The sequence below is a fragment of the Dromaius novaehollandiae genome, chromosome 11 (assembly GCF_036370855.1).
Source record: "Dromaius novaehollandiae isolate bDroNov1 chromosome 11, bDroNov1.hap1, whole genome shotgun sequence".
Lineage (NCBI taxonomy): Eukaryota > Metazoa > Chordata > Aves > Casuariiformes > Dromaiidae > Dromaius > Dromaius novaehollandiae.
The window spans coordinates 9,689,750-9,712,183 of record NC_088108.1 but is presented as its reverse complement, the minus strand read 5'-3'; the positions used below and the strand labels follow the sequence as shown (position 1 = coordinate 9,712,183).

At 45.0% G+C, this 22,434-nt stretch overlaps 1 protein-coding gene across 1 annotated transcript; it reads left to right on the top strand.

Moving 5' to 3' along the window:
• Positions 1-439: 439 nt before the first annotated feature.
• Positions 440-21,842, top strand: SLC25A43 (solute carrier family 25 member 43). Its single transcript, XM_026123109.2, has 5 exons — positions 440-901; positions 4,062-4,303; positions 5,189-5,361; positions 18,103-18,237; positions 19,343-21,842. The coding sequence occupies exons 1-5, from the start codon at positions 630-632 to the stop codon at positions 19,544-19,546; spliced, it is 1,026 nt and encodes a 341-aa protein (XP_025978894.2). The 5' UTR covers positions 440-629; the 3' UTR covers positions 19,547-21,842.
• The last annotated feature ends 592 nt before the right edge of the window (positions 21,843-22,434 follow it).

The following is a 22,434-nucleotide window of genomic DNA, read 5'->3' as shown; positions in this document are numbered from 1 at the left end:
TTTGGGAATACTCTGTGGATCAGCAGCAGGGCACACTTACCAGAGGTGGGCACGGGGGCATCTTCTCGCACTGTTTGAATGTAGGGGAAAAAAGCTGCTGAGTGTAGACTAATGACAGTTTGGGGGCTGGGTTTTTTTAAAGACGAGAAACAGAGTAGATGTCCTTTTTTGGAGCAAATCACTGCAATCGCCTCCTTACCAGCCATTGCCGCCTCATTTCCCAGATCACTGCCTGCTTCTCCCTTCTGCCTTCTCTCCCCTCCCCATGCCCGTTTCCCCTTCTCTCTGGTAGCGCACCCGCAGAGCCTGAACCGACAGGCCTCGGCAGTGCTGCTGGCTGAGGAGCGCCCTGCTCCGCGCCCCGGCGCCGACGTCCCCGCGCAGGAGGCGGCGCTGAGGGCGGGCAGCGCTGGCGGGCGGGGTCGCGCGATCCCTGCGGAAGCGCCTGTAGCTTGGCGGGCGGGGAAGGCGCCGCGGCGCCTCCTGGCGGCGCAGGGCGGCGCCGCCCCCGCGCTGGCCGCGCCCCGCCGGGCCCTGGGCCGGGGCACCGCGGCGAGCGCCCGCAGAGCCGCCGCGCCGGGGCCGGGGCCGGGGCCGGGGCCGGGGCCGGGGCCGGGGCCGGGGCCGCCATGGCCACCTGGCGACGGGACGGCCGGGTGACGGCCGTGCAGCGGCTGGGCTGCGCCGGGCTGGCGGGCGCGCTGAGCCTGAGCCTCACGGCGCCGCTGGAGCTGCTGACGGTGCTGGCGCAGGTGGGCACCTGGCACTGCCGGCGGGGGCTGCGCGGCGCCGGGCGCTGCCTGTGCCGCGCCGAGGGCGTGCGGGCCCTCTGGAAGGGGAACCTCACCGCCTGCCTCCGCCTCTTCCCCTACAGCGCGCTGCAGCTCGCCGCCTCCCGCCGGTAAGCGAGACCCCGGCCCCGGCCCCGGCCCGCTGCCGCCGGGCGACCCGGCTCCGCGGAGCGGCGGGGCTGCGCCCTCACTTCTTCCTTTCGGTTCCACCGAAAAGGAGAGGGAAGGGAAAGCGAGCAGCTTCGTTATGTATATGTGTATTACTAGGCTCTGGCTCGGCTGGATTTCCAGTTCGCGACGTCCCCCCCCTTTCCAGAGGCCCGAACCCTGGCTAGTAACTTCGCTCTTTCGTTTATTTAGGTTGTAGGGAGCGCGGTAACTCTTGCTGCTGGTGTAGCAACTGCATGTAACGTCGTGTGTGTACTTCAAATGATGAAAGCTTGATAGTGCCTTAAATCTCTTCTGCTCAGCCAGAAATTCCTCCAGAAATGAAGTTAGAATGCTATCTACAAACGTGACTGTGGCATCTGTTGTTTGCAACCCATTGTTTTAGTCACTTATGGTTTTTTGAGCAATTATATCAAATGTGTCTTTATTCAAGAAAAGAATAGCCTAACAAAATCATGATTCAAATCTTTTTTCCTGTTGTTGTGCAGCTGCTCTTGTGCTATTTTGATAATGTTGAAGTTGATGTATGACATTATGTGTTTTAAAATCTCCTTTTTGGATAATACATAGCCATTTGATTAATGTAAACACTGGAGTGACTGCAGCAGGACTGTCTCATCCATGTGGAGCAGTGCTGTTCTGCCCACCTGCACTGTTTGTCTAGGATTCGCTTTTTGCTGCCGGTATTTTTTCGGCTTTGAGAGGATGGCCTGCCTGTTCGCACCCACCACTGTGTTCTGCCGGCTTGCGGGGCTGTGTTTGCCGTTTTCTTTCTTTCTTCTTCTTTTTTTCCCCCCCGAGGTCAGCTGTGCGCATGGTGTGCTCTTGACATTTCTGCCCAGCTGGGAGATGGGTTATTCCAGTCCGCGGGCTGTGCTGGGTGGGGAGAAGCATGGCCTCAGCCTGCGCTGGCCAATCAGGCCGGCGGCGGCCCTCGCCGGGGCTGGGGCTGCACACCCTGCCAAAGGGCTTGGCATGGCCGGGGCTGGGCGAGAATCATTTTCCCAGCGCTGCCTGCGCCGCTCCGGCGGTGATAGACAAGGATGTCTTGGAAGCGGGAAGCTTCGCTGTGTCCTTCTGCTTGTAAAAAAGTGGTCAGAAAAGGGTAGGAAAACAACAGTGTGGAAGCAGGAACAGTCGTTACACGTACTTACGTGAAGTTCCCCAAAGAGTCAGTGTTGCACTAGTCTGTACCAGCTGATTTTGAGCAACCAATTTTGGGCAAAATAACTTGATTGTTTCTTCAACTTGAAGCACTCTGTATTCCCTTTGCAAGGCTATGGCTTATGTCTCTCGTTTGCTCAGTGAGTTCTTTTGAGTTACAAGTAGAAGTAGGCTAACAGAAAAATTAAGTAAAAGCTACTTACGCATATTCCCTGATTTGTTATTTGCATTTTTTTTTCCTAGGGGAAGATTTGTATACAAAGGCAAGAAACACAGAAAGAGAAGTGTTACACTGTAACTTAAATGGTAATGCCAACAGCAGAAAGATGTGGGATGATGAGAAAGCAAGCAGACCCTGGAAAGGCAGCGTGGAGGGAGCCAGGCTGGCTGTGGAAGGGATGGAGTTTAGCTGACTTTGCACTCCTCCTCCTGCGGTTATTGTGTGTAGGCTTTGTCTTTCCTTGCCGGTTTTAAATGTTATCTGGGTAGAGCTCAGAGACACCCCCCCCACACACAGAAAAATCAAGCCCTGTTAACTCTAGGGACTAAGTAAGACACTTAGCACAAAAAAAATTGGGCACTTTTGCTTCTGCTTGCCTGGTGTTTCTGCTTTGCAGCTTGTCCAGGGCACAGGGCAAGTAGATGCAGGGATCTGTCATGCAGTAGAAAATGCACACTTGGATGCGAAGAAACATCGGCCGAGCAAGAAGTGACATGTAAATCTTTGCAAATTATTTTGTTCTAGATGGTTTAACAGTGTGTAGCCAAATGTATGTCTGCTGTTCAGGCAGTTTAGCTAATGCTTCAGAAATAGAGCAGTAGGTTTCTTTACCTGCTGAGATTCTCCTCTCAACTCTGCTTGCTTTTTGCTGCCTCTGTGATGCTTCTCACTGATTTAGGAGTCTTCTACATATATGGAAAAGTCTTTCTGTGAATCACAAATGGATGAGTTGTAGGTTAGCCTTTAAAACTCTATGCGTTACTCAGTAAATTCAAATTAAGGTTTTAACCTCCAGAGCATAGTAGTGCCTGCACATAAATCTTCTCTAGGAAAGTATCCCTGTGGGCCCTCCTGTTCTAAAATAATGAACAGAGGAATGTTCAGTTCAGTTCAGCCCCTCAAAAGGGCTGTGATGAACTTATCGATGTATTTCTTGTATGATTATTTTGACTAGAGGAAGGCCTTGTAGAAGACCGGGCCAATGTCTCTGATCATCAGAGCATTTCTTGCTGATATTTTTAAGTTATGGTGATTTTTGTCCTGTAAGTGGAAGTATAAATGAGGATTCTACAGACTAAAATGGCTTTAATGTAAAAATCTCTTAAAGGGAAGCAACTAATTAAATGATTTGAACAAATAGTCTCCAGATATTTGAAGATTTTTTTTGTTGTTGAATTGATGCTCTAGACCTCCAGCAAGGTACTGGAAATCACGCTGTGCGAGTTCAGTCTTTGCTGTGAGCTGTGCTGCAGGTATAGATATGCCAGCTGCCTCTGAAAAAGCTAGTTCAGGTACGGGAAGTATTTTAGCTCAATAACGCTAAAAGCAAAGTAAATTGCATTTGCGGGCTTCTGTATTCCAGTGGCTGACCCAGCTGTTAACTCTAACTTTTGCATTTCGGCACTTCACTGCAGAGTGGATTTACCTTGTGTTCAGTGTCGAAATCTCTCTGGGCTCTTAGCCATGTCATTGTGACTGTGCTCGTGTTTGCACACCCACTGTTCTGCTTCGCAGAAGTTCCGATGCTTTTACGGTGTTGTACAGTATAATGAGGTTCTTAGATAAAATATGTGTTAAAATTTCAAGTCTTACTACCTAAGAAGTTTGTGGAGAAGAGCAGAACAGTTACATCAAGAGTTATCTGCCTTTGTTTTTTCTTTTTTCCCTTTTTTTTTTGTACTGTGATTAATAGTATGTCTTTCATGTGTTTATTCTAGACTTGTTACACTTTTCACGGATGAGTTGGGTCATGTTTCCCATTGGGGAGCCATCACAGCAGGAAGTCTGGCTGGCATGGTTGCAACCGTAGTGACTTACCCTACTGATGTAATTAAGACACGACTTATTGTGCAGAACCGACTGGAACCATCTTACGAAGGGATTCTTCATGCTTTTTGCAAAATTAAGCATCAAGAAGGATTTCTTGCACTCTACCGTGGTGTTTCACCAGCTATATTAGGTAAAATAATAATGGGGAAAATCACATTTTTGAGCATCATTGCACATTATTATTGCAATTATGTAATGCATGTGTTTGATTTAAAAAGTGAATAGTAATGTTGTTCTGTAGAAGGTGTCTAGATCTGCAAAGCATGACAATACTAATTACCCTTGCTGCAACTGTATTGCTTCAAATTGTAACTGAATGCTTAACATTTGCATATGCTTAAGAGTTCAACAAAATCCTCTTGTCCATCTTTTATAGATGATCTAGTTGTACTCAGATGCAAGATTTCCTCTGTTTAACCTCTTAAAAAGAAAAAAAAAAAGCTTCTAACTCCTAGGTGCAAGAGTGTTTCCCTGGCTTTTTAGTGAAACCAGTGTAAGCAGTAACATATAAGTGATGTGAAAGGTGAAAAATTAGCGGTTTTCTCTCTTTACCTGAAGTAACTTTTTAATTATTTATTTACTCTCTAGAGCTTTTAAAAAAATACATTGTAATGTATAATCCCACTGTAAAATTGATGAGAGCATGAAACAAGCAAGAGAAGACAGAAGCATCCCTCATCAGCTTGGCTCTATTTACGTGTACAACTGCTAGGATTGGGTTGGGCTGGAGAAAAACTGTGACCTGTCATGAGACCAAAGCAGTAAGAAATTCTGACCAAAGATGCAAATTTTAATATGCAAATATAAGAACCTTGACTGGATCCCGAAATATGGGGTTTTGATGGTAAACCACTGGCCAAAAAGTTAAGTTCTTTTATGTGTTGGTCTGGTTTGAGCAACGCAAGGTGTAAACTGGAACTGGTTCATGCCATCTGTTTAGGTTATGTGATGAGCACCTGTTTTCTCGTAGTACTGTGTGCCCATGTAAACCTTCCCTGTCTGGTTTGCTTTCTAGGTGCTGTCCCATTTTCTGCTGGCTCATTCTTTGTTTACATCAATCTGGACAAAATCTGGCAAGAACCCATAATTCATTTCACTCCTCTTCAAAACTTTATAAATGGCTGTGTAGCAGCTGGTGTGGCACAGACACTTTCTTTCCCCTTTGAGACTGTAAAGAGGAAGATGCAGGTACAGAGCATCCTTGTTACTAGTACTTTGTTATATGTGCTTGTTTCAGGAGTTTGGGGCAAGACTAGCCAGGTGATCATGACTTGCACTGTGTCTCTTACCAGGGGACTACAGAGGCTTTGATTTATTTATGTATTTATTTATTTATTTTAATGTCTGAAAATTCATTGTTACAAGTATGCTGTTGTGTCTTTAATATGGGTTACAGTACTATCATGGGATACATATTTTGTCTCGGACTCTGTGTCTTCAGCTTTATTTCTCCTCCTCTTCATAGTAATTCCATCAGATCCTCACAGCTGAGAACTAGCGAATGTTCTGTGATGTGCTGCCATTCTGTCCCCGTGGTGGTGGGCCCGGTGAAAGAGATCCGCGTCATCTCCAGGGTTTTGTGTCTGCTGTTTATGCCTGATCTGTGTACTGTCAGCCACAGGAAACTTGCACAGCAGTTATTAATTCTGCAAGGTCAAAACTGTCCTCAGTCTTGTTGACTGCTCTAGTTAATGGACAACTTTCCGGTTGCTGGTGCTGTCGCTTTGCTGGAGCATCAGCACTGTTAGAGTTACTACATCATTATGTATAATTTTGCTGCTTCTTTCTCCTGAAAGATTAGTAATAACAATTTAAAGAAGAACACCCGACAGCTTCCATCTTATTGACGTAATTCATTTCATGCTGTCTTATTTTCATTAAAACTTCATCAGCAGTGAGTAGCTGACTGCTCTCTGTCTGTGGCATATGAATTAGTTCTTTCACCCCAGTTGATGGGACGGCAGGTTTATGGGAACCTCTCATGATCACCTCCAAAAAGCAGTCATCGTTTCCTGTGGTAGCATTATAGATCTCTCCATCAAGTGACAGCCTGGTTGAGAAGTCTCAAGCTAGCAAAAGGTCAGGGAAACTCTGAATTCCCCTCGTCTGCTCCCAGGGTTCTCCTTTCCAGACAGAGCTCAGACCCAGTGGCACAGATGCATCCATTCACTGCCCTCTCTTCAGATGGTAACACAAGACCTAAGCTAAGGAGAAGAAATGTCTTGTATTAGACCAACTCATGTAGCTAGAGGTGGGAGAAGTCATGCTTTGGGCTGAGCTCTTTCTCCAGGTATCTCACAAACTGTCTTAGTGATGAAGAAATTCTGAGCACGTAAATGTGAATCTTTTTCCAGTTATATCAGTTGGTCTAAAAAAAGCAATTACCTCTTGTTAAAGTCCACCTTTTCTTTACATCCTTAGGCTCACAGCAACGCTGTTGCCCTAAAGAATAAAGAAAAGAAATACATTTACTATGGTGTTTCCCTTTTAATTGGTTAATTTCATTACATCACTTTTTGGACATTTGTTTTTTGTAGTCAGTTCAAAAGCAACTTTCAGCAGTAACCAATGCGATGTTGTAAAGCCCAGGTTTGTCCGGCCGGATAAGCGAAGGCATGAGACGAGCCCATTTTTCGCTCTCCTGCCACTAGGCTGTACTGTTTCACCAATGGGATGCTTGAAACATCTGACTGGGGCTTCTGTAATAAGAAGGGAACTGGATTTGTTGCCCAAAAGTATAGGAAATGGATTTACAGAAAAATTATTCTGGAAGGCAAAAAGGCTAAACAGAGGGTTTTTTTCCCCATAAGTGCATTGCAACAATTGCATAGTGATTTCCCAAGCATGGAGAGACACCCTTGTTGAGTAATTTATTCTGAAGGCATAGGAGAAGGCAAGGGTATTTCAGAAGAAATAGCTGAATAAGTATAAAAAAACCCGTAACTCTTGGTCTGGTATTGGAAATGAGGTAATTTGTGGAAGCTTATCCACAAATGAAACCTCTTGAAGATCCCACCCAAGCTGATATTGAGGGCTTGCTGGAACTCCTGTAAGGTAATCCAAGAAGTTTATTTTTGTCACCAGGTTATGGCCCAGTTATCACCAGGATATGTCCCAGCCTTGCAGGGATCAGCCCTACGCTGCGTTCCCTTGCTGGCCTGTTTAACCTCCTGTTGAAGACACTGCAGTTTGCTGTGGGAACAGGTTCTGCTGAGGATGCTCTGAAGGCAAAATGGGCTGTTCAGTTCCCAGAGTGGTGGTCAGAAGAGAGAAAGGATAGCAGCAGAATGGGCATCATGCAAAGGGACCTAGAAAGAAAGAGTAAAGAAGGAGAAAACAGAGCTTCGAGACACCTCAGTGTTCTGTAGAAAACACAGGAGTACATACCATTGATCACAGTGTTGTTTTTTTCTTAGCTCTTTTGTTCTGATGAGCCTCCATTTAGTGAGTCAATTTGCTACGTAATAAAAAGGGGGGTCTACTGAAGCCTTTAACCCAGTGTGAGAGCACTGCAGTGCACGTGGGGAAATGCTGGCTTTGTTTTGAAGCCCTGGATATGAGTTTGGCGACTGAAGAAGAACCCAGAATGTTGTGGAAGTCAGTATAAATCCTCCTTCTCCTCTCCTTTCCATCCCACTGATCTGACAGATGGAGATGGTATATTGCCAAAGAATTTTCTTCCTGTGAACCTATTGGTAATGGGAAACTAGGGAGTTGTAAGGCAGTCCCAGGAGCTTCAGAACTGAGCAGCTAGGTCCTAAAGCAGTCTCCTCTGACCCCAGGACTGAGGACAGGCCTGAGATCAGAACACCCAGATCCAGATCTTCGCCAGACATGCTGGGCAGCCTCAGACAAGTTAGCTCCATCCATCTCCTCATCTAGACAATACTTGAATATATGTTTACTTGACAACATGTTTACATAGACTGGAAAATATATTCTGCTGGGAGAGGAGTAAGGTGTTATTTCTAATCTCTGTCACAATCACTTTGTTCCATCCTTTCTCATTTTACATAGCTGAATCCTACACTTCTGATGTCAGCAGCTTCTGTCATTGACATCTGTGGGAGTAGGAGTTAACTGTCAGTGAACAATTCTTCCTCTGTATTTTGGTGATGCTTTATGATGTCACATTTGTTCTGTAACCATGGCTGCTTCTCCCTCTGATGTTAATATTATCTTTATCATGTTTACATTTTTTTAACAAAAATGCTGTGTTTGCTAAATATACTTGAATGGGTTTCTTTAAAAAATGTTAATTAACATGAATGAATCTTAACACATATGTGAGTCCTCTTTGTTGGGATTATCCTAATCTTATTCCTTTGTCTTCCTTTTTTCACTTTGCTCCTGACTGGCATGTTAGAGAATGGAGAGGTACTGTATGCATGTTTTGGCATGGACATATAGCTTTTGTCGTGCATCTGTAGAAGGGGTTTAGTGAAGGAGAGGGTTGTTCAAAGGGACGTTCTATATTAAATGCTTTCCTGACTCACTTTCATGCTATATCAGCTCTGGAACAAAAACTTACTGATCATTATATCCTTCTAGCTGCTTGTTATTCTTGACTTTTCTTCCTCATTCACAATATTATGTTCTTTGTTCAGCTCAATGTCTAAGCAGTATTCAAGTACTGCGCTTTTACCTCGCAGACTTATGCATACCAGAACGCTCTCTTTTTACCTTTCGCAGGGACATATCTGACTATAAAGGAGTCTGGATCTAAGGGAAACAGTGATAATATGCTTCTACTTTCCCACATCATCTTTTTGCCTGTGATGAGCTTCATAGGTCTGCCCTGGCATTTCAGCAAGGGAAGATGAATTTGGGGCTGTTGTATGCCATGCAGAAGATTATGATTAGCTTGGCACTGAACCTAGGCTGTGTGCAGGACTGGAAATTTATAAACATACAAGTGGTCAGTGCAAACTCAACACTCAAGTTTGGCATTTCCCTTTTTACACGTGACCATCAGTGGTAGACTCAGATGCTCCAGGGCTGGGAACTTCTTAGCCTTCATTTCAGATTGATATGCGACTTTGGCAGTTTTGTAAGGCAAAATATACAAAAATTACTCTGAAATTTCACAGATGCTTGGTCTAGTGTACAGATAGTCCTCACCTCCTTACATGAACAAACTGTAGCTGTGTTTGCAGAACCTCACTCCTGTGCCCATATTTTGCTGTTATAATTTATTTTAATCAGTGTAACTAAAACTAGCTGAAACTCTTCCTTTGAGTAATTGCTACTTAGGGATAGCTTTACCATCAAACCCTTGTAATCTAGAATAAGCATACTTTTGCTTACTGCAGGATTCAGCATATTTTTGGTGCTGACTGCACAGCATCCTTTTGTTGTGAAGACTTCTCTTGGGGAATCCATCGTTCAGTAGTGTCTGATCTTTCTGTTTTAAATTCCAGGCTGTGTATTCCCTCCCCTGCCATGAACAAACAGGCTCTCTGTTCTTTGTTAGTGTGGACTGTTGTCATGCATCACCCAAGAAGTGGCGGGTTTTTAGTGACAAACTGAATTAGGCTGAGGCTGCCTATCAATCGGCAGTGTGGGTTTGGGTTTTTTTCATGCTTTGAGACACAAGATGCTCTGCAAGTGTGAAATTTGTTGTAAATGATGTAAATGTTAGGTGTTCTCAGTAACCTTGAGAAAAGTGAGCAGTCATTCCCTCTGTGAAGTAGGCTGTTTAAAGTAAATGCATTCTTGTGCTCTATTGGCACATTTCTAGTCTGAAGTCTGTTAAAGGAGATATTTAAGTCTCTATTGAAAAGCAGTCTCATAACTGTGTTTTTTGTATGATGAAAGTTGGTCTAGCAAGAACACAGTGGCTGGGTTAAAAACAAAGCTTTGGAAAAGAAAATTATATATGTTCATTAGAAAAGCACCTTCTCCCTGCTGAAATGAGGAGACTGCTCCAGCATTGCTTCGACATGAGCAGCTTGCAGAGAGCGCTCCGTCATTGGAGACGATCGCTGCTGCTGCCGTGGCAGCCTCCGAAAGATCCCATGCTGTGGTGTCCCTGCTGTTTGTGAGATTTGTGTTCTTGTCAGCTGGGAATATGAAAGTTATTAGAGTCATGACCCCGTTTAAAAATAAGAAATGCTTTTTGGGTCATGTGGTTCACACGCCATCTCAAAAACATACGTGCTCTGAAATTGTGCAGGGAGACCTTTTATTAGTGAACTGCATGGGAGCCTGGGTTTTGAAGGCTTGCAGAGGTGAAGGCATTTGACCATGCGGAGTGGCAGATTCCACAGTGTGGAAGCAAATAATGAGCAATATGACTACTTTTAGTCTGATTTCATGTGGAAGTAAGGTATATGTGGTTGCCAGCTGTCTGTCCCAGCTCCCAGTAACTTTTGATCCTGCTGCCAACTTCAGCTAAATTTGACAGAGAAGCAGAGGTTTCAGAGATATAAAGGTCCTTCAAGTTTTGTGAAACAAGTGCCCAGATAGAGAAGAAACTCCAGAATTATTCTGCCTGAGAGGGAGTCTGCAGCGCGAGGTCTTACATTAACTGACGCTCGAGAACCTATTTGAGGAAGAGAGTTTGTAACATGTCGGCACAAGAAAAATTCCAGTCTGAGCTTGCGCCTTCCACTACACGGCTCAGTCAGCCATGAGGGGCAAATCCATAGGGAGCTCATGTTAGTTCTTTTTGTACTCATAGGGCTAATTGTTACATTAACATACTGTATAAAGTGGATTACATAAAGCATTGTATTTTTACTAAGGAAAGGGCTCACTAAGTGGCCCTTTCTGTTCAGTCCCATCCTGTTCATTTGTACACCCCAGTCTATGTATTTCAGTTGGAGCTGGACTGGACAGTTCTGTTTCCATACACATGAAAAGATACTGGCATCTTCCAACCCTCCGTTGTCCTGAGATGGGGTAGAAAGGAGTTCTGCGTGAAAGGTCCAGTTGCCTTCTGGTGTGTCGCAGTGTACTTCAGGGTATGCACCCAAAATGTATTTGCACTGTTATTAGAAGGACTGCCCAACGGGCATTGTATTTCCCTTCTTCTGTATATTTACAAAATGATAGAAGGTGTTCTATCAATCTGCCTCTTCTACCTCCTCCTTCCCATGATTTCATTTTTCCTTGACACTTGGGGCCAGGCATCAGCCAGGATCCTACATTCTGGCATACTTAAACTTGGGGCCGGTTTGGCGTCTTCGATTATTGACAGATAGAAGATAGACTTTGGAGTGTATTTTTGGTGAAATCATTTCCTTCCTCTTTTCCATTAAGCCTAATTGCTTTCAGCTACCACCATTTTTTATTATTTTGTTGAAGTTGCTTTTAAGGTATTTTATACCGCTGTCTATGAGGCTACTTTGGGAAGTGCTCAGTACAGTGACCAGTCGGGACATGATGCCTGACAAAAACTACCTGAGCGTAATGTGGGCTTTGCCTTCTGTAGCAGCTTGGATTAGCTTTGGTCTGTCTGAACAAATCTCAGAGGCATTTCTCTTAGTTCCCCCTTTTGCACAGGAGAGAATTGCAGAGGCTGACCGCCCGTGGAGCTGAAACACCGAGCAGCGCCACTGAAAAGCTGAATAAGGCAGAAGTCATAAATTAAAGATCAGTAGTAAGACTGGGCTGATCTAACAGCCAGGTCTGCCTCGTGACAGCTAGTGCTACTACTAGTGGTCTTTAACCCTGTTCATCCAAGGAGCTGTGGTGTGATAAGTGTATAATATTCGCTCTGTGGTGGGTTAAGGCAGTAGTTTAGCACTGCAGCACAGCGAAGAGAAGAAGCGGCGCAGCACGCCACCCGTTCGAAACGCAGGAGGTACGGGGGTGCCCAGTGTAGCTGTCGCTGGATGGTTCCCCCGGATGCCAAAGCGGCAGGCTTGCTCCCCTTCCTAGATCTGGTAGTGCCGGTTAAGGGTAACCACGGCCTCTCGCAGCCGCCGCGGCTGTGAGCAGTGCAGTATGAGTGAGAGCTCTCTAATCTGCTTTGGGGCAAAGGAGATGGGTTAGCTCAACCCACCTCTTTAAACTGGGTAACTAGCCCAGCTGGCAGGGCCTGACACAAGTTAGGGCACACTGCTGTGTGGGCACAACTGTTACAGCCACAACCTTCGGCAGAGAAACAGTAATGCCTCCAGAATGACAGCTGTCGCTGTTACCTGCTAACGTCACTGTTCCTCTGTCACTTACACAGGAGAGTCTTGTATCAGTTTGGAACGATGCTCCTGTGACTTATGAGATGATTAATTATGCAAAATACTGCATAAGCAGGAGCTAAAACTTCGTGGACACTCTCTTCTTTTACATTAGGTTTGTTTTGATTTGGCATAATTCTGTACCTAACCACATAAGGCCAATGGAAGTAGGTCCATTGTAAAGCCCCAGTTCTGTAGAAATATTAACGTTGGCCTCAATTCCTACACAGAGAGCAGGAGATGTGGGAACTAGTGTTGCTATTCACAGTGTAGAGTGTGGGACCAAGCTTACTCTGCCTAAGGGTTCGCACCATTTAATAAACCAGTGCTAACGTGCATGAAAATGGTGTACCTGTTTGTAAGGACTGAGCTGAACCGTCTGAAACCACCCAGAAGTGTCCATGCAAGGGGTCTGCACTATCTTGAGGAGAGAGACTTCTATATTCCATATTGAAGATACCTTCATACAGCAAGTGTTAAAAGCAAAGAGAGCTTAGGTTCAGCAGCAAGGAAGAGATTCTGGGACAAACCATAAAGTCACAGGATAGAATAGGCCTGGCCATAACCTACTTAAAGCTAGGAGTTAAACTCGTCCTTTGCGGTCACTCGGTGCCATCGATTTCAGCAAGGCAAGAAGGATTTAGCCCTGGTTCAGGTTACCGAGGAAAGGACAACATGTTCCTCGAGTGCAGGAAGTTGGAGGTCAGCTGCCCTACTGTAACGCCCTGGAAACATCAGCCTCCTAGTACCACATCATCGTTTACCTTCCTACGTGCCTGAATACCTTTGGTGGACTTCATGTTCCAGTCCACGGGTAAGTCAGCAGTACTAAACCACTGATGCAGGAAAGACAGTGGCTGCCTCCTCAGGCTGCCCTACAGGAGAAAGGATTGATTTGGATGTAATTATACCTGGGTTTTTTTTTTTTTTTCAATATTAATCCTTATTTACATTTTAATTGTTTCTTGTTTGAGTGGAATGAAATATTCTTGTAAGTTTTTCATCTTTGCTTGAATGAAATTTCTGTTGGTCGTAGTGGAGTTACCTGGAGAAAACCTGTAGAATTTGTCCTTCAGATTCCTTTGACCTATAGTTAGCCTGTTGGATGTGTCCTTATTAACCCAGATTGTAAAGACTTCTTATTTTAGATTCCAGATTAAGAGAGTGAACTCTTGAGCTGTGTTGTAAAGTGCTTTCCTGTGCTTTTATAGAATTGATCAGAAGAGCAGGATACCTGAGTCTATTGTATTTGTAAATAACAAAGAGCACTCATAAGTAACAAGTGGTTTTGTTGTGTCTGCCCGTCGGAATAGCATATCTGCTGTGGGAGCTATTCACTGTTAATTGATTTGTCATGCTCCCCGTGCCAATAGTGCTGCATGCTTAACAATAGCAAAGCTTTGTGTCAACAGGGATTTTATGAACAAGAAAGAGTAGAAAAAACACTTGAACTGAGAGGGAAGTATTTGCAAATTAGCCTCTGACTACCTGTGAACTTAAGCAGGAATTCACATAGTTACAAACCAAGATGTCCTGAATTGCAAGTGAGGATTTCGCATCTGCAAAGCTCTGGGCACAGACTCCAGTGGCCCAGCCACCATGGCTGCAGGCTCTGGATCCCGCTGGCCCTGTGGGGCTCCTGCGAGCCTCGGAAAGATTCAAATGATCAATCTTTTGATGGGCACTGTTCTCACTACAGTGAAGTACACTCATCCTTCAATCCTGAGAGGAAGAGAGTAGGCATTTGGGGCTAGAGAAGGTCATTAAAAGGGAAACTTCTGAAAGGGTCTGCGAGATTACTTCTCAAAATGGCATTATGTTGTTCTGGCATTCACCTCATACTGCAGACCATAGAAGAGAGGGTGTTTGAAGAGTCACAACTAAATTTATTCCCTTGAAAAGAATTTTGTCCTCATACTTCTGAACCAGAGTGCGGGTTGTCTTCTGGTTATTACCCAGTCCATACATAACTATCTCTTGGGTTTGGATTGTCAAAATAGAACAAACTGCTAACTTTTGGAATGTATCAGTTATTGACTAGATTCAGTGGCCTCTGTGTACTAAAAGAGTGTTTGTATTTACGAGAGAGCAAATAGAACTAATTCTGTATTTGATGTACTTTAATCATTTAGAGAACTGATCACCCATCAGAAGTAAAAAGAAGATTAGCAACTTAAACACAATGCTGCTATGACTAACAACTTGGCGCTCGGTGTTAGCAGTGCAGTGAGCTGTGCAGTACCTCCAGCCTTCCGCAGCGTGAGACAGCCCTAACTGCGAGGGGAAAGAAGTCCTCAAAAATGTTCACAGCATATGGGTTTCCATTCAGCAGCCCATACAGTCAGGTAGTGTCAAAACAAAGGAATTCAAGCTGCGCTGAGGTGCATGGTGTGAAACATCTCAGTCGTAAACATGATCTTTTTGATATGAGATTAGCCGTTTGATTTGTATGTCATGCTAGGTTTCTGCCAAACCAGGGCAGAGAAACTAGTTTGATCTGTTTGGTTGGTTCACTTTCTGGCTCTTGTGCTGTAAGGCAGTTGCAAGCATTCCAGGATTGCAGACGTGCTTAGACGATGCAGAACCACCCAAAACCCACAACCGTTTTTCATTAGAAACAGTGGCAATGAAACACCTTCCTAATTTTTTTCTTTCATTAATAGATTCTAACTTTGCTGAGTTGTGTTCCAAAAGACTGAATTTTTAGCTAACTACACACTGATATACTTTTTCCTTTTACAGTAAGTGATTCTGCGATTCTATGGACAATTGTAATTTAAATACTGTATCTAAGGTCTTAGAAACGCGTTGTTCCTATGCAGCAGAAAGGTCAGCAAAGCATACTTCACCCCACAGGCTGGAATCTTGAAAACAGCTGTAGCCGTGGTGAATGTTACTATAAATAATCTTTCAGCAAATCTCTTAAGAGATCAGTGTCTATGGGCAAATTAGAAATCTGGGTTTTTGACTTATCTGCACCTTTTTAATGTTCTTCTGGATATTTTCACTGCAGGCAAAATCTTACTGAAATGAGCAGTGTGCTCGTAGCCTGTATTTGTGCTGTATGCAGGAGTGCTGCAGTCAAAACTCTCTGATGTGTGCCTTTGCAATATATATACAGTAACTAAGGGGATTAAGTTAAACTCCTGCAGTTAATTCTTGCAGGTCGTGCCCTGCCTATCACAGAGAGACCTGAAAAAGGAAGGGAATCATATGTTCTGCAACATTTCTGCTTTCCTCAGACATCTGAAAAAGCTGTCCCTCTTCACCGCTTGACTGCTTGTAACTGCCTTTACCAAAAGGCTGATGGAACCTGCCTGACAGGTCAGAGGCAGAGCCGTGCTTTGAGCCCCGCTCTCCTGTGACCGGTGGTGTGTTTTTAAGGTACCTACATCATCTGGGTACTGTTCTAAGCACCCCTGGTGTTTATATCACCATTCTCAGTGGAACTGGTCCCTGAGGTCTGGGTGGTAGCACTCAGCATCTTTTACAGTATGGTCATGAGAGTCTTTGTACAGGAGATTCTCAGGGTGTGAAAAATGATTCCCCTTTCTTTCTGCTGGATTTAGCTATTGCTTTTTAAACCCTCACACCCCTTAGGTGACAGAGTCAAGCAGACAGCTGAGCTTCCCGTCCTTGTAGCAAAGGAGCAGAAGTGAACGTGTGCATGATTATCGGCTACCAGACCAGCATCATTATCTTGAACTTTCTATAATGGCAGGGCCAGTAGTACTGCAAAATAACAAATCCAGTAATGTCTGTCTCTCTGAGCCCTGAAAGAGGGAGTTGTGGGAGCTTGTGCCACAGTTAGGAATTATGGAAACAACTACAGCCCCATAGAGTTAGCAAGGTCGATATAGGTACAAAGGGGAAAAGCAATTAGAACAAGTAAACTGCTTATTCCCCCCAGAATGTGATCTCTCCCTGTTACAGACCAGGTGCACTGGTGAGGAAGTTCAAACAGAAGGAAATGTTTCTGCTCTCTCCCCCTTAAGTGTAAAAGACCTTGGATTAAATCCTCAATCCTACTCTTGCCTGGGATAAAAGAGCCAGGGCATGATAAAGGGGATCCAGACGGTGCCGGTGCCGGTGCCGGATCAGGGTGTGGTGGAAGTCCATTGCCTTCTCCCTCTGTGCAGACAGCTGCAGATTGCTCTCCTCAAATCACTTCAAAAGTCCTGTCAGAAGGAAACTGTATGATTTTACCTGCAGTCAGAAGTTTATCACATGCACTACATTAATGCACAAAAAATATGAGGAAAAATATTCAAGATAAAAGAAGACATATGCAATTAGTTTGGGGTGGATTTGGGGGGTTGTGTTTTTGTTTTGTTTTTTTTTTTCTTCTAGCTTTAAATTTTAGCAGCGGACTTACCAGTAATGCAAGGGGATACAACAGCATTAAACCCAGTTTACTGCCACCTCCTCTTACATACTGGAGTATCAATTTTGGTCTGCTTCCGTTTCCACCATCTAAACCAAGCTGCCAAGTATTTGAAATGCTATAGCTGATGCATCTAGAAAATGTCCCACCAGTTGTCAGTTTATAAAAGAGGCTTGTCATAGGCTTAGCACCTTTGAGAAGCTGTGGGTTAGTCTGGCCAAGCAAAGGAAAGGTGCTGTGACCCATGGTATTTTAGATCAGTGAGGGGATAATGATATCCATATTCACCAATCAGGTAACTGTACAGCTCCTACTTTTTTTGAATTTCTGCCCTGTCATGATCCAGCTTACACATGCAAGTTATTAATGTGTGCCCTGGGATCCCCTCACACTCCTGATGGAGAAGTGTCACTTGCCATATGTATGAGCCAAACCCTGGTTTGCCCATGCAAAATAAACCTGTAGCTGCGTGCGCATAGATGGATGAGGACGGGATTATTTAAGGTCAAGTTATCTTGTTCGTGCTAACACAGTAGGAGATTAATGAAGGAAGGATTTTGCTGTTAAAAATGACCCACTGCACTTGCCCCATGTGAACAGACACTGCCTATACTGCAGCTGGAAATGTAGCTGCAGTCGAGCAAGATGTCCCCAAACTGACTTTAATCTGTCTGGATCAACTAACCGCATAGCAGAGGTACGGGAACACGGGCCCCAACTGCTCACCTACAGTCCTTGTGGGCTTGTACAGCCTGGGCTGAAGTCTGGGCTGGTCCGTCGCTGCTGTGCTGTTACCCCTCAGCCCGTAGTGCAGGTTGCCCTCCTCGCTGCGGTGTGGACACCGCCTGAGCTGCAAGAATCAGGTCAGCACGCTCTCACGTTTTGATCAGGATGACAGGAAGGCACTGGGGTGTCTGGGGTAAACCCCAGGCTTCCCTCTCTTAGGTGCTCCACTGCCCGTGACGTGAAAGACCTCTCCCCACCACGAGCAGCTGGCAGACTTGGGCTGACGTGTCTTGCCGCTCTGTTTCTCGTGGTTTGTCTGTGCAAGGGCAAGAATTATTTCTGGTAGTGAAGTGACACGAAAGGAAGCACTGTGTGCAATTACTGCTCTTTCTTTCTCCTACCTGTCAGGGAGTGTATTCCCTTCCTTTGCTGATTGTGTTTGAAGGTGAAATAGCTAATTCTTGTGAAGTATAATTGATAAAAGCATGATAGGTTGACAAAAGAACCCAGATCAGTCTGTTGAAACCTGGCATAAAGTAAAGCATTCCTTTCCTACCAGAATGGAGGAAATTATTATTTTTCATTACTTTATTTTTCCTTCATCTGTTCTAAATCGTTTGGGTGTCTCTTGAACAGGCACAGAGTCCTTGGCTTCCCCACTACGGAGCAGTTGACGTCCACTTTACTGGCATGACTGACTGTTTCCGGCAAACTGTGAAGAACAAAGGTGTGCTTGGACTTTGGAGCGGACTCACACCCAGTCTGCTCAAGGTAAGGTTTTGCTTTCATCCCACTCAAAGACTGCCCTGAACTAACCAAGACATGCTGTCAGAGGGCTGGGGTTATAACATATATGACCTCTCTCCATACTTATTAGCCACTTATTGATGACAGAGTCTGTGACAGAACTGGTGTAATCCCAGGCAGGTTATAAAACAGCTTTATAATATTTTTATAAACCAGAACATAGGTTTGGTCATATTTCCTGAGCTGCAAGCTTGGCTTCTAGATGTCACTACTTCCATCAGATTCATCTGAATGCCCTTAGAGAAGGGAGTGCGGCTAACACACAAGCCAGGGTATGGATGAGGGATTGCAAGTGGTCCACTTACAGGAGCTAGTCAGGTTCTCCTTTTCAGCTGATCTCCCGTAATTTGCCGTGCTTTTCCTAGCTGTAAAGAAAATTGCACTAGTATAAACCACTTCCATGGGAGTCCAGACTAATACTTTTGACCTGCTATTTGCAGTGAGCTAGGAGGACATGCATATCAGTTACTATAGCTCTTACTCAATTAAAAGCATGAAATAAAACTTGATGGCCTAAACAGAAGGTAGTTCACATAAATACATTTTACAGTGCAGCGGATGAGGATTGCCTGCATGGGGTACTGAGATCAGCTAATGAGTGGTCATGGAGTAACAACGTGATTGATCATGCTTGCCTGGCCCTACCTTGGCTGGTGTAAAGCCGCATAGCACCAGGCTTGCTGATTCTGCATGGGGCAGAAGGCAGAGATTGTTCAGGTGTTCTACTGCATGTAGAATAAATCCCAAATCCTGTATTAGTTTGCTAAAGTTACTAGGATTTGCCTAGATATTTTAAAAGTTGTGTTAGTTTATAGGCTAGCACAACCCTTGTTCCTTACAATATCACTATAATTAGTTATGTATAAGTACTGAACTCCTACTTTCAGCATGCTGCAGGTGCCAGCCTAATTCGAGGTGAGACTCTAAGTTTATATAAATCAGCACAGCTCTATTAAGAGACTGGATCAAACATGAAGCCCTAGAAGTTTCCTTTTTAAAAAGTCTAAGCTAAGAGCACTGTTAGTGATCCTAACATGCATTATTATGTTTGTTTGTTTGTTTGTATCAGATCGTCCCATACTTCGGTGTAATGTTTAGCACCTTCGAATTCTGCAAGCGGGTCTGTCTGTACAGAAATGGTTATATTGAATCTCCTTTAAGTTACAAACTAACTCCTGGAGTGGATCAGAGTTTACAGCCTCAAGAACTGAGGGAATTAAAGCTCCTCCGCAGAGGAAACTTTGAGCCGAGGAAATCGGCTTTTGAAAACTGAGATCAGAATGTCCATTGCGGATATGACTGCCTTTCTTCATCAATTTTGCAAGAAAGACACGCTGAACTACAGGTACCAGCATCTCAGATTATATGGTTTTAGTATTGAAACACCAGTATCAGGAATGAATAAACCTTGTGTCTCATTTGCTGAATGGATACAAGCAATATAAATATCAAATGTACCTTGAAGAGGAGAGATGCAACCAGTCTGAAAACACTGTGGTATTGGAACATGAAATGAGCTTATTTTAGGTGCTTTTCAATGCTGAATAGTCTTTTCAAGATAAAACCACTTGCAGAGAGTAAGAGAACTGAAATGAGAGTACAAATTATATCTTCAAAATATTAGAAAAATTCAAATATCTTTTTTGAAATAGTCTGAGATAGGATGTCAGCAGAAAATTGTAAACAAACTAGAATTATCGCAGTGTATGAGCATTTCTACTGAAATCTCTGTTAGTGATACCGTGTGGACAAGGCATTGTGCAGATGCAGAACTAGCCCCAGTTCGTTCACACTCCAGAATCTTGTTTTCAGTTTTTGAGACTTACTTGAGAATAATAATTTAGTATAAGTTTTTGGCATGAAGATAAAAACATGCTGCTGCAGCTGTGCTTTTGATAAAAGAGAATTGTAGTATGTGAAGTGGACGCTAAAACACTGGAATGACAATCCGAAAAACTTAAGTGCATATTAGAAGATCTTTTCCCCTTTCTCCTGCACTGTTACTGCATGTAGGTGAATTATTTCAGATTCAAAAAAATGTTTTTCCTGAAATCCTCTAAGTGAAATATTTCCTGAACAATGCAGTTCTTAAATGTGTTAGATGTTTCAGAGCCAAGGCCTTGTGATGTTTTTTCAGTATTCATTCTTAAAGCTCTATTTTTATATTTAACTACTTTTTCATTCTTGTGCGCAGACCCAGGCCTGTTGTGCTGCTCAGACCTTGCCTGTAGATTAGCCCTGTGCACACAGCCAGTGATTTTTCCACTTTAACTGTTGTGATCTTGGATTCTGTAGATGCAAAACTCCCTGCGGCGCCACTAGTTTATTGCCTGTATAAATGCAGCTCACAGGCCTCTGAACAGTCTAGGGAGCTCTTGGGCAAAAAAAAGATCATCTTGGTGTTATTTTCTACCGAAAGTCAAACAACTTCTGTTCGCTGTTGCACCCCGCTGCCTCTTGCAGGGCCTCCCGAGCTCCACGTGCCCCCTCGCTGCCTTGTGTCCCATTCGGGCTCTGTTAGACCAAGAGGAGCTGAGTATGAACAGTGATGCTGACCTGCCCTCTCTAAAGGGGGAAGTGGGTCTCACACGTGGAGATTTAAAGAGGGTCAGAGGTATCGCTCAGGTTTGTTTGTAGAAATACAGCTAGGGAGCTGCATCACTGTAGTGCCTTCTGACAGAAAATCTTTACAGTTCTGCGGCCGCGTGGGCCCGCGTGGACCTTGTGCGGCGTGTCCCGCCAGCCCGGAGCCTGCGCAGGCCCTTCTCCCCACCACGCTCGCTCTTAACAGCTTGCAGTGGCCCTGCGGGGTGGAAATAAGTAACTCCCATGAACTGCTTGGTTAGGCTGGGCCACAAAGTGAGACAGTGGCCGATCCACAGTGGGAGCAGTCTGTGACTGTGGAGAGAGGTTTGCAGAAGGATTTGGGCCTAATTGTAAAGGCTGACTTGCACCTAACTGTCAGTGTCGATATACCCTGCAGCTGAGGCCTTGCAGCCTCCCTCTAACAGGTTTGCTCAGTCCTGCTATGCTGGCGCTTTGTGTAGGTTTTCTTCCCAGAGAGAAATACAGACACCGATAGCAAAAATCAGGATGGTAGAGAGCAGACATTGCGGCTCACGCGTCAAATCGAGGCTGTAAGTACTCCCGACTCTCTCATCAGCCTGCTGTGCCTCAGTTTCCCTGTCTGCACTATGCAGATGATAATGCTGAGCTTTATTTGGGATGCATGAGTAAGGAAATGAGATTTATTTCAGACACGTGAATAGAGAAATGTGACTTGGGTCAGTACTAGAATGAATTGGGAAGGAACTGATTTCTGAAGAGTGTCCTTACCTGATCCAAGCATACTCATACGCTTTACTAATGTTGTATTTCTGTATAGATTTTTAAAGCGTTAGTGATGTGTGTGTATGGATGTGTATATGAATGCTCAGCTCTTCAAACCTGATCGGAGTTAAGTGGGTTAAAAAGTTTACCTCTAACTTGTTTCTGATATGCCGATGACACGTTCTTTGTATTGTAACGTATTCCTAAGACCTATAAATCACTTACTAACCTTCTAGCAACCAAGTCTCCACATTGTGTCATAGCATCTACTCATGCGAAATCCCCCAAAAGTAACAGTAGTGTTTAACACAGCACTGAAACGAAGTGTTTCATCAGTGCGTCACTGCAACAAAAATGTGAGATGGTGCAAGCCTGGCTTCCCCGCGGGGGGTGCGTGGGTGATCGTGACCCCGTGAGCGGCGCCACCACGAGCAGCGAGGGAACATGGCTGAGGCGCAGAGAAGGCTCAGCGGTGGGTGAGCTGCCATTTCGGGTGAAGTCTGGCTGCAGCCTCGCGACGCGGGCGGCGGGGCATGCGGCACAGGTTCCCGTCGCAGCCCAGCGCAGCGGCGTGGCGGCCTGCTTGGTGCCGCGGACCCGCGCGGCTCCCGGAGCGCCACGAGCGGCGGGGCCGCGACGCCGGGAGGCCTCCGAGCGCCGCTCCCTGCCCGAGGCGCCGCGTGCCGGGGGTCGGGGCGGGCCCCGGGTCTCCCGGGCCTTCCCTGAAGTCCTAGAGGGGCTCCGGGACCCTCTGGCTCCTGTCTAAACCGTGGTGTCGCCGCCTGCCCTGCCTCCCTTCGCGCCCGCCCGGCAGAGCGGGGTCCCTGGCGC

What these genes read in the sequence shown, in the direction of transcription:
- SLC25A43 (XM_026123109.2), top strand. Translation starts at nt 630, where the DNA reads ATGGCCACCTGGCGACGGGACGGCCGGGTGACGGCCGTGCAGCGGCTG. An exon ending in CTGTAAAGAGGAAGATGCAG is followed by an intron (nt 5,362 to 18,102) that starts GTACAGAGCATC and finishes TCTCTTGAACAG; the next exon opens with GCACAGAGTCCTTGGCTTCC. An exon ending in TCACACCCAGTCTGCTCAAG is followed by an intron (nt 18,238 to 19,342) that starts GTAAGGTTTTGC and finishes TGTTTGTATCAG; the next exon opens with ATCGTCCCATACTTCGGTGT.